We start from the raw sequence: 17,311 nt of genomic DNA, 5'->3' as shown, positions 1-17,311 counted from the left end.
TCATCTTGTTTTAAAAACAGACCTGCATAAATTTTTACGGTTGTTTTTTTGACCTCTACTCGGAGTGTGTAACAGAAGAAGGCGTGGTCTTCTGGCTGCTAAACGGGCGTGAAGGTGATTAGCGTCTGCCTTCATTTCCAGTCCTTCTGCGGGAGCATAAGCGGTAAAACTTCAGCTACTTTTACTTGTCTGCTATCATATTTAAAATCTGCGCGCGCTGCTTTTCTTGTGCAAGTTTAGCTAACTTAATGTCCGTGCTAGCTTCACGTTAGCAAAGGGAGCGACCAGTTTCGATCACTTGTCCTAAGTTGCGCATCTGTTTTATAACTTTGCTACATAATTCCCTGCAGGCGCTTTGCATCTGGAAATGGCCCAGTCAACCCTCGACTCGATGCCCGGAGCCTCGACGGGGACCGTGGTTGTCACGGAGCCTCTGAACTTCTGGGGTGGAAAACGAGTGAAACCCAGGCAGGAGAAAAACGCTGAGCCCGTGTTTGAGCCTGCAACTGGTGAATATACTGCTCTTTAAAATCTGCTTTAGCCTTAGTGCTCCTGCTAAGGACACGTATTCTGGGGAAAACAAGTGACGGTGATTTAAAGGCCTGCGGTTTTTCTGAAATGGTAAATGGTAAATGGCCTGTATTTATATAGCGCTTTACTAGTCCTTAAGGACCCCAAAGCGCTTTACATATCCAGTCATCCACCCATTCACGCACACATTCACACACTGGTGATGGCAAGCTACATTGTAGCCACAGCCACCCTGGGGCGCACTGACAGAGGCGAGGCTGCCGGACACTGGCGCCACCGGGCCCTCTGACCACCACCAGTAGGCAACGGGTGAAGTGTCTTGCCCAAGGACACAACGACCGAGACTGTCCAAGCCGGGGCTCGAACCGGCAACCTTCCGATTACAAGGCGAACGCCCAACTCTTGAGCCACGATCGCCCAACTCTTGAGCCACGATCGCCCCACTCTTGAGCCACGATCGCCCCTTTGAATCTGAGCGTTTCAATATATTTGAAACGCTCAGATTCTGCTCAGACTTCTGTTAAGTATTGTAACATAGACATTTTGCCTTAACTATGTGCAGACTAGTAGACAAACAAAGGGCTGTTTTTTTTCCCCCTTTACTTGATATTAGTATAAAGTTAACTGGATTTCATGCTTTCAGGTTATAAAGGTTAGGGATATGCACAGTAATGACAGGCAGGCATAAACATTTCTGAAGATTAAACAATGCAAGGGTCTGTTTTACATTTTAATGTTGCACAAAGAAGATCACTACTGTTAGTGAGGGTGTTTTTACTGATTCAGGTTAAAAATGTCAATTGTTAGAAATTGAAAAGAGATTTGATACAAAAAAAAAACAAACAAAAAAAAAATAGAAAAAAAGAAAAATGCATGGTGTAGAGCTCTGTAACCTGGTGTTCTTCTGGTCTCTGCAGGCCGGGTCCTGTGTCAGATGGTGCCCTGTGGGGCTGAGGAGGTGGACGAAGCCATACAGAGTGCCTATGCCGCCTACCAGAAGTGGAGCAAGATGGCAGGCATGGAGAGGGCTCGGGTGATGTTGGAGGCTGCTCGCATTATCAGGGTGAGACGGCCAAGCTGTTGTGTAATAACCACCAGCAGTCCAGGAAACTGTCTAGTTCAGTGTTTGTGCAATATAAATTGGACTTGACTGTTGGAAGCCTGCAATAAGACATTAGTTATTCATTAAAATGCACCCCTCCCTTCTCTGCTGGCCTACATTTGAACCAATTTAACCTTTTGTGTGTCTCTATTGTCTCTCGGTCATTGCATAATCTTAAAACAAGACATCTTGTTCCACAAAATTACTGATGAGTGTCAATTAAAATACTTCCATGCTTTTTTTTCCCTTTATGCATGTTAAAAAAATAGGAAAGGAGGGAAAAAATTGCAAAGCTGGAAGTGATCAACAATGGGAAATCCATCATTGAGGCTCTGGTGGATATTGACATTGCCTGGCAGAGCATTGAGTACTATGCCGGCCTGGCTGGTACACTTGCGGGTGGGTGCACCAATGCTTCTGTGTTTGTCAAAAGGTGCAAAAACCTCCGTTTGGTATTGTTTTTAACATTGTGCTGTCATTTTGGTGCAGGCCAGCACATCCAGCTCCCTGGAGGAGCATTTGCTTACACTAGACGGGAGCCACTTGGTGTGTGTGTGGGAATCGGTGCATGGAACTACCCTTTCCAGATTGCATCATGGAAATCTGCTCCTGCTCTGGCATGTGGTGAGTTTTATAACAGCATGTGTATCATCTGCTGTCAGTAATCTGCACAACAGAGGATTGCGACATATAGGAGAGCAGGGGACTGAAACAAGACAGACTAGAGAAGACATACTTTTTCATAGATGTGGGGGGGAGGGGGCAGAGACAAAACGGCAAATGTCCCTCTTTGTCTTAACAGAGAACAGGTTTATATCATATTTTAAAAAAAAAGAAAAAGGAAAAAAAAACAGTAGGACATCTTCAGTGAGCAGTAATTGGTGAGGGTCCATTAACAAGAAGAGCCATCAGCTTCAACTTGCTGCGAGTGTGAGAGGCAAGAAAAGAGTGGAGAAAAACAAGAGTGAGAGAGACAAAAGCAAAAGATTGGCAGTTTAAAATGGGAAGAGCCTGCTAAAGATAATGTAGCAGAGCCACAGAGCCTCTGTCACATCACTGATGAACACTAGTCCTATCAATCCACCTGTTGTACAGCTTGTTCCTGTCTGTTTGTCTTGTTTCATGTGACCATTCACAAAGATAGCTTTGCAGGATTTAATTGTGGTTGTGTTTTTTAGGTAATGCCATGGTATATAAACCCTCTCCAATGACTCCGGTGACTGCTGTCATCCTGGCTGAGATCTACAAAGAGGCTGGGGTACCTGATGGGCTTTTCTGTGTGGTCCAAGGTGGAGCAGAGACCGGCAGCTTGCTCTGCCATCATCCAAAAGTCGCTAAAGTCTCTTTCACGGGGAGTGTTCCTACAGGCAAAAAGGTACAGACCAGTACAGCATTGTTTCCCACACATGGACTGTAGTTGGGCTGCCCAGATACACTGAACTATTATTATTATTATTATTATTATTAGTATTATATATTTTATTTCATTTATTTATGTTTTTTTTTTTTTTTCAACCAGGCTGTAAACTGAATTTAGTGCTGTGGACTTGGACATTTAAACATGGGAATTTAGGATGCTCCCTTTTGGACTCACTTATTGGGTATTTATACTCCTGTGGGGAAATCTACACCGTAACTATATTGGAACCACAAACCCCTCTAAAATCCTACAGTGCGACCTGATTTGCACCTCCCTAGAAATGTAGTGTTATGGAAATTTTAACAATAACCTGCAAACACCTCGGTGAGCATTAGTTGAAGTGAGTTTAATAACATATTTCAATATGAAGAGAACCACTCCAATCAAACACTAGGGTGATCTCTGAATTGTGGCCGCCGATGCAGATCTTCAAGTCTACAATGAACCTTCTGTGAAGGTGCAATAAAACTTCAGGCCCACTTGTGATAAGTTTCCACATGCATGCATACAATTGGTGTCAGGAGTTATCTTGCTATACTCACTTGCTATATTGCTTTACTAGCTATACCGCTATTGTGATTGGCCTGTTCAACAACTGTTGATTCCTCATGTGCATTTCAAGTTACAATTTTTGAACTTGTCAATGAGAGAATAACAGTCATGATCTCAGTATAAGAAAGAAAAAAAGCGTAGCATCCAATTTTCTCAAATTCCTGGAACGAGAACTGAAGTTATAGGAACTGACATGACGGAATGTACAAAGAAGTGAAACGATGTCAGTTACAAATATGTTTGCCCCTAAAAAGAAAACTGACTGCAGAGAGGCAGTGGGGACCCAGGAGGATAAAAGTACTGCATATAAAACACCAGGACGCAAACGCACTGTAGTTAACACATAATGTACCTCAAACAAGCATTAATGCTGCAGGCTCTACAAAGATTTTCTGCAGAAATCTAAATCAGTCCTCATCCTTAAGTCTGCATTGGCTTCACTGTTCATCTTTCAGGATGTTGTATGAATTGGACAGACTCAGAGTACACCACCCTGGAGGTGACAACTCATGATCTCATGTTCTGCTCTGGAGATCTCCTGCAGGGTGGAGGAGGGTCACCCTAACCAGCCTTAAAGATCTGCTGCTTTATTTTAAGCTAAAGGTGACTTTGTTATACAAGCCCACAGACCATGGCTGCTCTCTTTACTTTCAGGTCATGGAAATGTCTGCAAAGAGTGTGAAGCAGGTGACTCTGGAGCTTGGAGGGAAATCTCCTCTCATCATCTTCAAAGACTGCGAACTGGAGAATGCAGTGAAGGGGGCACTAATGGCAAATTTCCTGACACAGGGACAGGTGAGTCTGTACATTGTACTTTTGTGTACTGTGCAGCCTGATGCAAGACAGACTCTTGGAGGTTTTGTTTTATTAACTTTGTGGTGAAATATGCAGGTGTGCTGCAATGGGACCAGAGTGTTTGTGCAGCGGGAGATCATGCCACAGTTCCTAGAGGAGGTAGTCAAAAGGACCAAGGCCATCCCTGTTGGTGACCCCCTGCTCGAGAGCACCAGGATGGGAGCTCTGATCAGCAAACCACAGCTGGAGAAAGTGCTGGGATTTGTCAGTCAGGCCAAGAAAGAGGTGCTTTTCATTAGAGGGAGTGAATTGGCTTTAATAGTTTGTGGTTTCTCAGTTAAGCACAAAGAATCTGTATTACTGTGGGTGTTCTTTAACGTAGCTCTTGTAATTATTTATTTATTTCTAGGGAGCCAGAGTGCTTTGTGGAGGAGATCCCTTTGTCCCCAGTGACCCCAAACTGAAAGGGGGGTATTTCATGTCACCATGCGTACTTGGTATGTCTAACACTTTGGTTAATGGTGGTACAGCACACTCAGCTTTGTTTTTTAACACACAAAGTCTCTCGACACAGATAACTGCAGAGACGACATGACCTGTGTGAAGGAGGAGATTTTTGGCCCTGTCATGTCCGTTTTGCCTTTTGACACGGAGGAAGAAGTGATCAAGAGAGCCAACAACACCACCTTTGGACTGGCCTCTGGGGTCTTCACCAGGTCAGTTTGTTGTGAGTCAGCAGTGTGGTGCAACTGTTGACGGCTTGCTCTTTTAAGATAATGAGTTTATTGCCTTCTGTTGGCTGTGGCTCAAGGTCTCCACAGTGCGGCCAATTCACTGCACAGTAGCAATTTCAAGTTGCATACCGACTGCTTTTCTCTGTATAAAAGTCGGTTCTTTTCCTCCTCCTACAGGGACATTTCTCGAGCCCATCGCGTGGCTGAGAACCTGGAGGCAGGGACCTGCTTTATCAACAATTACAACATCAGCCCTGTAGAGGTGCCGTTTGGAGGATACAAGATGTCGGGTAAGATGCTGTCAGCTTTTCATGGTCTGGGTAAATGCTGCATTTGCTCAGTAAATTAACCAGTTCTCTCCTGATCCCTGCAGGCTTTGGCAGAGAGAACGGCCAGGTGACCATCGAGTACTACTCCCAGCTGAAGACTGTAGTGGTGGAAATGGGTGACGTCGAAAGCCTCTTCTAAAGTTTTACACCGCTGTGCCAGAACTGTGACTAGAGCTCTTCACTTCTCCCTTCTTACTGTGTTAGGCTGACACATAATTAATGCAAAGTGTGTGGAACATGATGTAAACAAGCATAGATGCAGAGCACTCCCCCCCCCCCCCCCCCCCCCCCAAGTATTCAGTACTTCATTATTACATCAGTAAGTGAAGGATAGCTGGATTTAAAAGTTGGGGTTTTCTGAGGAAATACAAGTGTGCAACGATGGAACCAGCATTAGAGGAAGACTTCTTTGTACTGTTGTTTGGACAGCTGCTCCTTTGTATCAAAATAAATTGTAGAAGCAAATTCTTTTTCTTTGTTGCTTGTGAGGTGAATGCTATACTACGGTGGCCCTGAGATGCCAAACGGACTGCAACTTAAGAAAACACCAGCAATAAGAAAAACGGCTCTTTAGTCTTATACTGCGGCTCCGCGTGGTTTCGGGAAATAAATTAGAAGTATTTAGCTGAAGTGTATTTTATTTATGTTAGTTTTTTTTAAACTTGTAGTTCCAAATTGGAAGATTATTGTGACATTGAAATATAAAAATAAAATCAGATTTTATTATTTTGTTCATCGCTCAAAATAAGCGTCACACTCGCGGAAGCCGGTGTACCCGCCGAAACGTCGTGCTTTTATCGAGACTTTCAACCCCAGGTAGGCCAGTTATGGATCTTCGGATCCACATTATGTCAGCAGCTGTTCTCCACCGTGAACTATGTTAAAAACAAACACTGCTCACGCCTCACAGATGACAGCTTACAGTCCTGCCCCGATTTGCAGACGCTGTGCGCAAAGGTTCAGGAGCAGAAGTCCCATTGTAAAGATATCACGGCAGACCCGACGATGTTTCCATGAACATGCTTTTCAGCATCTCTTTATTGACCACTTTTCACACACGGTTGCTGTACGCATACAGCAGGCTGTAGCTTTTCAGCTCACAACCCGACACACACCAACACAACAGCATAGATGGCACAGACGTTAAGGCGGCGAGGCGTGATTGCGGGTGCCGCTCAGGTGCGTCCGCCTCCCCTGCAGCGGTGCTGCAGACCGCACCCGACCACACACATTAACCTGGTAAAATACATATTTAGGCAGTATTTTTCATCTTTTAGCAGCATAGTGCTTTTTTTCCAATTATTATTTTAAAAGTCAGGTCAAGGCTCCAAAAGCCCAAAGGCGATATAAGGGTGCTACATGGATCATTTTAGTTCAGCTGGGTGTCTTTCCTTTTGTTATATTTCTTTGAGTTCAAAATGTGTTAATTACAGAAATAAAATGTAATTTTCTCTGTAGCACTTCATGGATTTCATAAGCAACACACCTTAGTTGTTCACACAAAGCAATAAAGGTAAAAAACAATATATACAGTGTTATCTTCATTTTAGATGTCAAAAAGTATTTGCGGCTCCCAGCGTTTTATTTTGCGTGGAAACCGGGTCCAAATGGCTCTTTGGGTCTTAAAGGTTGCTGACCCTGGTGTAGGAGGCATATGAGTTGTTCCTTTTTTGACTAAGTGGGTTGGTTTAAATGGACTCGCTGTATTTGGTGCACGGGTGTGGGGCGTGTCTCATGAGTGTGGTAGATGATAAATGTGGTTGCACTCACCTGTTCACGGTACCTGATGTTGATGAGCAGAAAGGTATGAGCATGAGGCAAAACCTTCTCTTGAGCGCAGCTCGTATTATTTTCATGTATTTGACTGTAACTTGATAGTTTATGTATATTTGTGCTCTAATTGATGCCATTTGTGCACTAATTGATGCCATAGGCCAAGTTGTAATTTGGCATTGTAATTAGTAGTGATGGGCAGATGAAGCTTCATGAAGCACTGAAGCTTGTCATCCAATTGGTTCACCCCAGCGCAAAGCTTCTTGAAGCTTCATTTGCTCTAGTAGGACACCTACTGGACGTAAAAATATTAGTTGGCATGAATATGAAGAGTGTGGCCTTTTGCACACAGCCTGTAAATGTCAACAACAAAAGGAGTGTGTAAAACATCTATATTGTAGTGATGGCAGTATACTGTGTATATTTATACTGGCAGTATGGAAAATGATCATTTGGAAATGCTTAAAATGGAAATGATCATTTACTGTGAGGTGAGGTGTGGTTGGGGTGTGGACAGTGGTTGTGCTTTTGTAACGTTGAGGTATGGACAGCTACACACACTGTAAAATCTAATTAGTTCCCAGAACTAAAAAAAATTGAGGAAACTCGTTGCCTCAAAAAAAAACTAAGTAAAGCTTACTTAAGATGACTGTTAGGACAACTTATACATTGCAAGTCTGCAGTATTAAGAATAACTTGATATTTCTGACTGTACAATACTAATTGTTTACCTACTGACAAACATTTCAAGTTCAACTAAATGAAAAAACTCTTTGTGGTAACCTGAATATGACTAAAATAATTAATGCTCCTCTGTCTTATAGTGGACAGACTTTCTTTTGGGGGGGGCGAGTTGCACCAAAAATTCTGCTGCTGGTTCCTTTAACACCTTGTGTTTTAACAGCAGAAGTGAGTGAGTCAGCAGAAATACGGGGTGGTAGCATGAAGGAGGCGTGGTGTTGAAATAGACTGTGAAGAACCTTTTCCAGTCCTTCTGCGGGAGCATAAGCGGTAAAACTTCAGCTATTTTATTTTGTTGCTTTCATATTTAAAATGTGCACGCGCTGTTTCTCTCGTGCAACTTTAGTTAACTTAATGTCCGTGCTAGCTTCACGCTAGCAAAGGGAGCGACCAGTTTAGATCGCTTGTCCTGAGTTGCACATTTTGCACATCTGTTTTCCAGCTTTGAAACATCCTTCCCTGTATCCCTGCAGGCGCTTTGCATCTGGAAATGGCCCAGTCAACCCTCGACTCGATGCCCGGAGCCTCGACGGGGACCGTGGTTGTCACGGAGCCTCTGAACTTCTGGGGTGGAAAACGAGTGAAACCCAGGCAGGAGAAAAACGCTGAGCCCGTGTTTGAGCCTGCAACTGGTGAATATACTGCTCTTTAAAATCTGCTTTAGCCTTAGTGCTCCTGCTATTTGAAACGCTCAGATTCTGCTCAGACTTCTGTTAAGTATTGTAACATAGACATTTTGCCTTAACTATGTGCAGACTAGTAGACAAACAAAGGGCTGTTTTTTTCCCCCTTTACTTGATATTAGTATAAAGTTAATTGGATTTCATGCTTTCAGGTTATAAAGGTTAGGGATATGCACAGTAATGACAGGCAGGCATAAACATTTCTGAAGATTAAACAATGCAAGGGTCTGTTTTACATTTTAATGTTGCACAAAGAAGATCACTACTGTTAATGAGGGTGTATTTACTGATTCAGGTTAAAAATGTCAATTGTTAGATAAGAGATTTGATGCACAGAAAAATGCATGATGTAGAGGAGCCCAGCTCGCTTTTCATTCGTAGCTCAGCTCTGTAACCTGGTGTTCTTCTGGTCTCTGCAGGCCGGGTCCTGTGTCAGATGGTGCCCTGTGGGGCTGAGGAGGTGGACGAAGCCATACAGAGTGCCTACGCCGCTTACCAGAAGTGGAGCAAGATGGCAGGCATGGAGAGGGCTCGGGTGATGTTGGAGGCTGCTCGCATTATGAGGGTGAGGCGGCCAAGCTGTTGTGTAACAACAACCAGCAGGCCAGGAAACTGTCTAGTTCAGTGTTTGTGCAATATAAATTGGAGTTGACTGTTGGAAGGCTGTAATAAGACATTAGTTATTCATTAAAATGCACCCCTCCCTCCACTGCTGGCCTTGTTGCATGTTACACATTTACCTGCAGTAAAACTGGACTCCTTTCAACCATACATAGCACAAACATTCACATTGGGAAGACAGGTCAGAGAGAGGTAGAATGTAAGAGAAACAAAGAGAAATACCCAACATCAGGGACAAGAGGAGAGAAAAAGATCTCTGCTCAAACTGAGTTCCCAGTGGGAGAGCAGTTTGAGAACAGTACAAAAAAACCCCCAAAAAACAGCTCAGCACAGAAAAGCACATGGATCTTCACATCTTACACCATGTAAAAAGGGCGTGACATGGGTGGGGGGTATGAAGGAGTGAGCCAGTGTAGACAACAGCCATCCTGTCCTGCAGCTATGCTCCAGCGCGGGACACAGACCTGCCGTGTGTGTGTGTGTGTGTGTGTGTGTGTGTGTGTGTGTGTGTGTGTGTGTGTGTGTGTGTGTGTGTGTGTGTGTGTGTGGTCTTTCACCAGCCGACACAGGTGGCCTTTTAAGGATAGTGTCAGACAGTCACAGCACAGTTTGGGAGAAATTGTTGTTCCAGCCAGCCATTTGACCTTGGAGCCTTCTAGCTAAAATTTAAATTTTATTGAATTTTTTATTTATTTAAATTATTGATTAGCATTCAAATATCTCAGTGAATACAGAATAAAGATTACCACAAAGCAAGAAAGCATGAGACAAGGCTAATCAAAAGGTATTGGCTGAAGCATATGCTTATTACGCCAACACTTTTAACAAAAGATCTTTTAGCATGCAGCTCATGTACATAGAGCTGAAAGCAAAGAATAAAACAAAACAAACAAAAAACAAAACTAACTTTGCACCTTAGATGAGTAACTACATTAAATTAAATTTCATTAAAATAATCAAAGCAAAACAACCAAGGGTTTCAGCATTATTATTTTTGCTCTTTTCATTCTTCTTTATATTTTTCTAATACTCTATTTTTAAACAAGGAAAACAGAAACACATCTCTGCTTTATGTTTGTCCTTCTCTTTTTCTTTTTAAAGAAATCTGTTCCCCTTAAGTCATATTGACTCTCTCTGACTTTAAACAGCTTCTGAGTACTGCGGCAAAGCAAGTTATTTTGTGTTTTATACATTATCTGTGCCAGCATTCAACTAAATCTTAAAAATTCAGGGTATTCAGATTAATAAACAAAATGTTAGTTGGTTCTATATAGTTTGATTGATTTATAATTCTTATAGCTCCTTTTTTTTTTTTTTTTTTTTTTGTAACTTGAAAATAGGAAGAGTATTTGTTTTATATGCATTACCCCATATCTCCAGACAGTAAGTCATATATGGAAGCAACAGAGTACAATAAAGTGTGTATAATGATTTCTTGTTCAGGACATGCTTTGTTTTGGAGAGAATAGCAATGGTTTTTGACATTTTTGTTTTCACATGGTTTATATGTGACTTCCAGCTAAGCTTATCATCAATTATCACTCCAAGAAATTTATTTTCATGTACTTTCAATTTCAATTCCATTAACCCTGATTTTAGATACATTTTTCATTTGTCTAGTGCCAAAAATAATACATTTTGTTTTGTTTATATTTAATGATAACTTAAATATATTAAAAAACTGTATTGATATAAATAACTCCTTTTCCACTGTAGTCAGAAGCTGTTCTAGGTTTTTATCTGAGCAATACAGAGTGGTATCATCAGCAAACAATACACATTACAGAGATAGATAGATAGAGATATAAAGAATTAGGGCCCAGCACAGAGCCCTGAGGAACGCCACAAGTTACCGTCAACTGATTAGATTTTACATTATTGATTTCGACATATTGAAATCTGTCATCCAAGTAACTTTTCATCCACTTGTATGACATCCCTCTTATACCATATCTTTCTAGTTTATTCAATAATATAGAATGATCAATTGTGCTTAGGCTACTGCCCCCGCAACCCGGCCCCGGATAAAGCAGATGAAGATGGATGGATGATCAATTGTATCAAACGCCTTTTTTAAGTCTATAAAAACACCAACAGTATATTCCTTATGATCTATTGCAGTAGATATCCCTTCAACAAGTTCCATCACTGCCATCCAAGTGGACCTTTTCGCTCTAAAGCCATATTGGTTATTACTTAGGAGATTATGCTTCTCAATATATTTATCAAGTCTATTAACAAATAACTTTTCTAAATTTTTAGAGAACTGTGGGAGTAGTGATATTGGCCTGTAATTGGTAAATTGACATCTCTCTCTCTCCTTTTTATGGATTGAAATAACGTTTGCTATTTTCATTTTTGAGGGAAACCATTTGGATCAATTTAACCTTTTTTGTGTCTATGCAATGACAAAGAGACAATACAATCTTAAAACAAAACATCTTGTTCCACATAATTACTGAAGAGCTTCAATTAAAATAGTTCTTTTTTTTTCCCTTTATGCGTATTTTGAAAAAATAGGAAAGGAGGGAAAAACTTGCAAAGCTGGAAGTGATCAACAATGGGAAAACAATCACTGAGGCTCTGGGAAATATAGACTTTTCCTGGCAGAGCATTGAGTACTATGCCGGCCTGGCTGGTACACTTGCGGGTGGGTGCACCAATGCTTCTGTGTTTATCAAAAGTTGCAAAAACCTCCATTTGGTATTGTTTTTAACATTGTGCTGTCATTTTGGTGCAGGCCAGCATATCCAGCTCCCTGGAGGAGCATTTGCTTACACTAGACGGGAGCCACTTGGTGTGTGTGTGGGAATCGGTGCATGGAACTTCCCTATCCTGCTTGCAACATTGAAGTCTGCTCCTGCTCTGGCGTGTGGTGAGTTTTATAATAGCATGTGTATCATCTGCTGTCAGTAATCTGCACAACAGAGGATTGCGACATATAGGAGAGCAGGGGACTGAAACAAGACAGACTAGAGAAGACATACTTTTTCGTAGATGTGTGGGGGGAAAAAAACAAAAACAACAAATGTCCGTCTTTGTCTGTGTCTTTTTGTTAAAATATGCACATTTGAAAAACTACCGTATTTCCCGGACTACAAAGCGCACCTGAATATTAGCCGCACAAGCTAAAATCAGGGGAAAATCCTGTTTTGTACATACATTAGCCGCACCTGACTAAAAGCCGCAGGTGTTTCAATATTGACTTATCATATGTAAGAGAATATGCACAAAGCGAATTGTCAGGAAAGAGATGGCTGTTTGGAGACACACCCCTTTTATTAATATTTTGAAAATCAAGTTATGGGTACATATTTGCACATGTGCTGTGCTTCATAAATGAGTAACAAATGTAGTACATAACAGTAACCTACAGCACACCAGAAAAATAGATTCAGACTACCTTTTAGGCTCAGGTGCAGTGACACAGCTTTAACAAGAAGAAAAGTCAGTCATTCACCACCATCTTCCTCTTCCTCCTGCGCACTAAAACCACCAAAGTCCTCTTCTCCAGTGTCGGATACAAACAGGCTCAGGATGGCTTCGTCATCCACTCTCCGCTTCTCTCCTTCGTTGTCACTTTCAAAACCAAAGATAATCCTCATTGTCATTGTCAGTGTCAGAGTCGAACACCCTCTGAAGGGCCGTGGCGGTGTCCTCCTCTTCATCATGCAGCAGTCCAGCCCTTCGAAATCCGTTGGTGATCGTGGATGTTTGCACACTTTTCCACGCTGTCAGAATCCACCGGTAGAGTTGAGCACAACTTGCTTTTCGCAAGTTTATCGCCGCTGGTCATCCACGACTCCCGCTGAACGCATAGCGCTACTTTGAAGTTTGTTTTTCGCGCTACTTGTACGGCACTATGTTGCCTGGCGGATGGACATGTGACCAACATACCACTCTTGAACCCCGATCCTTCCGCCAGGCAACGTAGTGCCGTACAACAGCGGAACAAACAAAACAAATCGTCTTACGATATCACAAAAATCATGGACAATCTATAGAAAAGCCGCACCTGACTAAAAGCCGCAGGGTTCAAAGCTTGTGCAAAAAGTAGCGGCTTATAGCCCGACAATTACGGTAGTTCTTTTACATGTGCTTAGCTTGAATAGCTTAACAGAGAACAAGTTTATATATCATATTTTAAAAAAACAGTAAGACATCATCAGTGAGCAGTACTTGGTGAGGGTCTGTTAACAAGAAGAGCCGTCCAACACAACCAGGAAGGGACAGCAGTGAGCTGCAACTTAGTGCGAGTGTGAGGGTCAAGAAAAGAGTGGAGAAAAACAAGTGTAGAGAGAGAAAAGCAATAGATTGGAAGTTTAAAATAGGAAGAGCCTGCTAAAAATAATGCAGCAGAGCCACAGAGCCTCTGTCACATCACTGATGAACATGTTATTCTTTTAAAACGTTACTTTTGGCCTGTTTAATACTGGATTCTACCACACGTTCCTATCAATCAGCCTGTTGTATGGTTTGTTTCTATCTGTTCGTCTTGTCTCGTGACCATTCACAAAGATGGCTCTGCAGGCCTTAACTTGCAGGATTTAATTGTGGTTGTGTTTTTTAGGTAATGCCATGGTATATAAACCCTCTCCAATGGCTCCGGTGACTGCTGTCATCCTGGCTGAGATCTACAAAGAGGCTGGGGTACCTGATGGGCTTTTCTGTGTGGTCCAAGGTGGAGCAGAGACCGGCAGCTTGCTCTGCCATCATCCAAAAGTTGCTAAAGTCTCTTTCACGGGGAGTGTTCCTACAGGCAAAAAGGTACAGACCAGTACAGCATTGTTTCCCACACATGGACTGTAGTTGGGCTGCTGATACACTGATGACCTTCAAAGTAAATTTTGTTCTTTGTTTTGTTTTTTGACCTGTCCAATATTGGAGTGGGATCTGTTTACTAATATAGAATATTTTAGTTTAGAACATAGATGCACATAGGCACTGTGATTTCTCCATGTTAAGCATTAGCATTTTGTCTGCTGCTGTGATGTTTTGTTTTAAGACAGAAGTCAAGCAGGTAGAATGCAGTTAGCAAGCTGCCAAAACTGAAATGGTTTAAGAAGAATTATTGATTTCTTTATTCTTCTTCTTCTCATTATTATTTTCAACCAGGCTGTAAACTGAATTTAGTGCTGTGGACTTGAACATTAAAGATGGGAATGTAGGGTTATTGGCTCACTTTTGGAGTCACGTATTGGGGTATTTATTCTCCTGTGGGACACAGCCCTGACCTACTGTGATTCGCCTGTTTAGCAACTGTTGATTCCTCATGTGCATTTCTAGTTGCGATTTTTGAACTTGTCAATAAAAGAATAACAGTCATCATCTCAGTATAAGAAAGAAATGGAATCAAATTTCAGCAAATTCCTGGAATGAGAACTGAAGTTATAGGAACTGGCGTGAGGGAAAGTACAAAGAAGTGAAACGATATCAGTTACAAATATCTTTGCCCCTAAAGAGAAAACTGACTGCAGAGAGGCAGTGGGGACCTGGGAGGATAAGAGTCCCAGTGTTTTGTTTCAGTCAACTGGTTCAGCATATAAAACACCAGGACACAAACACACTGTAGTTAACACATAATGTACCTCAAACAAGCATTAATGCTGCAGGCTCTACAAAGATTTTCTGCAGAAATCTAAATCAGTCCTCATCCTTAAGTCTGCATTGGCTTCCCTTTTCATCTTTCAGGATGTTGTATGAATTGGACAGACTCAGAGTACACCGCCCTGGAGGTGACAACAGTAGCCCTTGTTCTGCTCTGGAGATCTCCTGCAGGGTGGAGGAGGGTCACCCTAACCAGCCTTAAAAATCTGCTGCTTTATTTTAAGCTAAAGGTGACTTTGTTATACAAGCCCACAGACCATGGCTGCTCTCTTTACTTTCAGGTCATGGAAATGTCTGCAAAGAGTGTGAAGCAGGTGACTCTGGAGCTTGGAGGGAAATCTCCTCTCATCATCTTCAAAGACTGCGAACTGGAGAATGCAGTGAAGGGGGCACTAATGGCAAATTTCCTGACACAGGGAGAGGTGAGTCTGTACGTTGTACTTTTGTGTACTGTGCAGCCTGATGCAAGACAGACTCTTGGAGGTTTTGTTTTATTAACTTTGTGGTGAAATATGCAGGTGTGCTGCAATGGGACCAGAGTGTTTGTGCAGCGGGAGATCATGCCACAGTTCCTAGAGGAGGTAGTCAAAAGGACCAAGGCCATCCCTGTTGGTGACCCCCTGCTCGAGAACACCAGGATGGGAGCTCTGATCAGCAAACCACAGCTGGAGAAAGTGCTGGGATTTGTCAGTCAGGCCAAGAAAGAGGTGCTTTTCATTAGAGGGAGTGGATTGGCTTTAATAGTTTGTGGTTTCTCAGTTAAGCACAAAGAATCTTTAACGTAACTCTTGTAATTATTTATTTATTTCTAGGGAGCCAGAGTGCTTTGTGGAGGAGATCCCTTTGTCCCCAGTGACCCCAAACTGAAAGGGGGATATTTCATGTCACCATGCGTACTTGGTATGTCTAACACTTTGGTTAATGGTGGTACAGCACACTCAGCTTTGTTTTTTAACACACAAAGTCTCTCGACACAGATAACTGCAGAGACGACATGACCTGTGTGAAGGAGGAGATTTTTGGCCCTGTCATGTCCGTTTTGCCTTTTGACACGGAGGAAGAAGTGATCAAGAGAGCCAACAACACCACCTTTGGACTGGCCTCTGGGGTCTTCACCAGGTCAGTTTGTTGTGAGTCAGCAGTGTGGTGCAACTGTTGACGGCTTGCTCTTTTAAGATAATGAGTTTATTGCCTTCTGTTGGCTGTGGCTCAAGGTCTCCACAGTGCGGCCAATTCACTGCACTCTGTATAAAAGTCGGTTCTTTTCCTCCTCCTACAGGGACATTTCTCGAGCCCATCGCGTGGCTGCGAGTATGGAGGCAGGGACCTGCTTTATCAACAATTACAACATTAACCCAATAGAGTTGCCGTTTGGAGGATACAAGATGTCGGGTAAGATGCTGTCAGCTTTTCATGGTCTGGGTAAATGCTGCATTTGCTCAGTAAATTAACCAGTTCTCTCCTGATCCCTGCAGGCTTTGGCAGAGAGAACGGCCAGGTGACCATCGAGTACTACTCCCAGCTGAAGACTGTAGTGGTGGAAATGGGTGATGTCGAAAGCCTCTTCTAAAGTTTTACACCGCTGTGCCAGAACTGTGACTAGAGCTCTTCACTTCTCCCTTCTTACTGTGTTAGGATAACACATAATTAATGCAAAGTGTGTGGAACATGATGTAAACAAGCATAGATGCAGAGCACTCTTTCCCCCCCCAAGTATTCAGTACTTCATTATTACATCAGTAAGTGAAGGATAGCTGGATTTAAAAGTTGGGGTTTTCTGAATAAACACGCAAGTGTGCAACATTGAAGTAATCGGAAGAAAATTTCTGCCTAACAGCTGTCACATTTATGTACTGTTGTTTGGACAGCTGCTTCTTTGTATCAAAATAAACTTGTAGAAGCAAATTCTTTTTCTTTGTTGCTTGTGAGTTGAACTGTATGAATATGCTATACTGAAATCACTTCAACAGTCACTTCAAGGTGCTTTATAATGCAAGGTAAAGACTACAATATTAGACAGAAAATGCCAACAATCAGGGATCCCCCCCCCCCCCCCCCTGTGGGCGAGATGAAGAGCTTCCTTTTAACAGGGAGAGACCTCCATCAGAACCAGGCCTGTGGAAGAGCAGCCATCTGCCTCAACTGGAAAGATCAAAGGACAGCAGACCAGCGGATGAAGTTAATAACATACAATACATGAGTGAAAAGAGCTGAGTGGAGAAAAAATATTTAAAATAATTTGTTAAATAAGTTTAATATGGGAAGTCACTCAGCAAGCGTGGTCTAGTGCTGGGTCACCTGACCAAGCTCTAACTTTATGAGTTATAAAAACTTTCAAGGCCAAATTCAAAAGTAGAGAGGGTGCCAAGACTCTCTACTTTAGCCGTTTGGCTCTCTACTCAATAATTATTATATTATTGACG

The 17,311-nt window shown here is 42.3% G+C and overlaps 2 protein-coding genes across 2 annotated transcripts; both read left to right on the top strand.

Annotated features, from left to right (window-relative positions):
* The first annotated feature begins 82 nt into the window (after window positions 1-82).
* LOC146680519 (4-trimethylaminobutyraldehyde dehydrogenase) lies at window positions 83-5,933 on the top strand. Its single transcript, XM_085449682.1, has 12 exons — window positions 83-163; window positions 351-509; window positions 1,449-1,594; window positions 1,903-2,032; window positions 2,123-2,257; window positions 2,812-3,008; window positions 4,260-4,400; window positions 4,497-4,685; window positions 4,810-4,897; window positions 4,975-5,116; window positions 5,312-5,424; window positions 5,508-5,933. Exons 2-12 carry the CDS (start codon window positions 368-370, stop codon window positions 5,600-5,602), a joined length of 1,518 nt encoding a protein of 505 aa, XP_085305808.1. The 5' UTR covers window positions 83-163; window positions 351-367; the 3' UTR covers window positions 5,603-5,933.
* A 2,195-nt stretch (window positions 5,934-8,128) lies between these two features.
* On the top strand, window positions 8,129-16,798 carry LOC146680518 (4-trimethylaminobutyraldehyde dehydrogenase-like). Its single transcript, XM_085449683.1, has 12 exons — window positions 8,129-8,247; window positions 8,451-8,609; window positions 9,080-9,225; window positions 11,802-11,931; window positions 12,022-12,156; window positions 13,852-14,048; window positions 15,170-15,310; window positions 15,407-15,595; window positions 15,701-15,788; window positions 15,866-16,007; window positions 16,168-16,280; window positions 16,364-16,798. The coding sequence occupies exons 2-12, from the start codon at window positions 8,468-8,470 to the stop codon at window positions 16,456-16,458; spliced, it is 1,518 nt and encodes a 505-aa protein (XP_085305809.1). The 5' UTR covers window positions 8,129-8,247; window positions 8,451-8,467; the 3' UTR covers window positions 16,459-16,798.
* The last annotated feature ends 513 nt before the right edge of the window (window positions 16,799-17,311 follow it).

This window comes from Copadichromis virginalis, linkage group LG23 (genome assembly GCF_057382275.1).
Source record: "Copadichromis virginalis isolate Kocher_CV1m ecotype Utaka linkage group LG23, C_Virginalis_male_GT1.1, whole genome shotgun sequence".
NCBI classification, from domain to species: domain Eukaryota; kingdom Metazoa; phylum Chordata; class Actinopteri; order Cichliformes; family Cichlidae; genus Copadichromis; species Copadichromis virginalis.
This window is presented reverse-complemented; position numbering and strand designations above follow the sequence as displayed.

What these genes read in the sequence shown, in the direction of transcription:
- LOC146680519 (XM_085449682.1), top strand. Translation starts at nt 368, where the DNA reads ATGGCCCAGTCAACCCTCGACTCGATGCCCGGAGCCTCGACGGGGACC. An exon ending in AGGCTGCTCGCATTATCAGG is followed by an intron (nt 1,595 to 1,902) that starts GTGAGACGGCCA and finishes TTAAAAAAATAG; the next exon opens with GAAAGGAGGGAAAAAATTGC. An exon ending in ATTTCCTGACACAGGGACAG is followed by an intron (nt 4,401 to 4,496) that starts GTGAGTCTGTAC and finishes TGAAATATGCAG; the next exon opens with GTGTGCTGCAATGGGACCAG.
- LOC146680518 (XM_085449683.1), top strand. Translation starts at nt 8,468, where the DNA reads ATGGCCCAGTCAACCCTCGACTCGATGCCCGGAGCCTCGACGGGGACC. An exon ending in TCAGTCAGGCCAAGAAAGAG is followed by an intron (nt 15,596 to 15,700) that starts GTGCTTTTCATT and finishes ATTTATTTCTAG; the next exon opens with GGAGCCAGAGTGCTTTGTGG. An exon ending in GCCTCTGGGGTCTTCACCAG is followed by an intron (nt 16,008 to 16,167) that starts GTCAGTTTGTTG and finishes CTCCTCCTACAG; the next exon opens with GGACATTTCTCGAGCCCATC.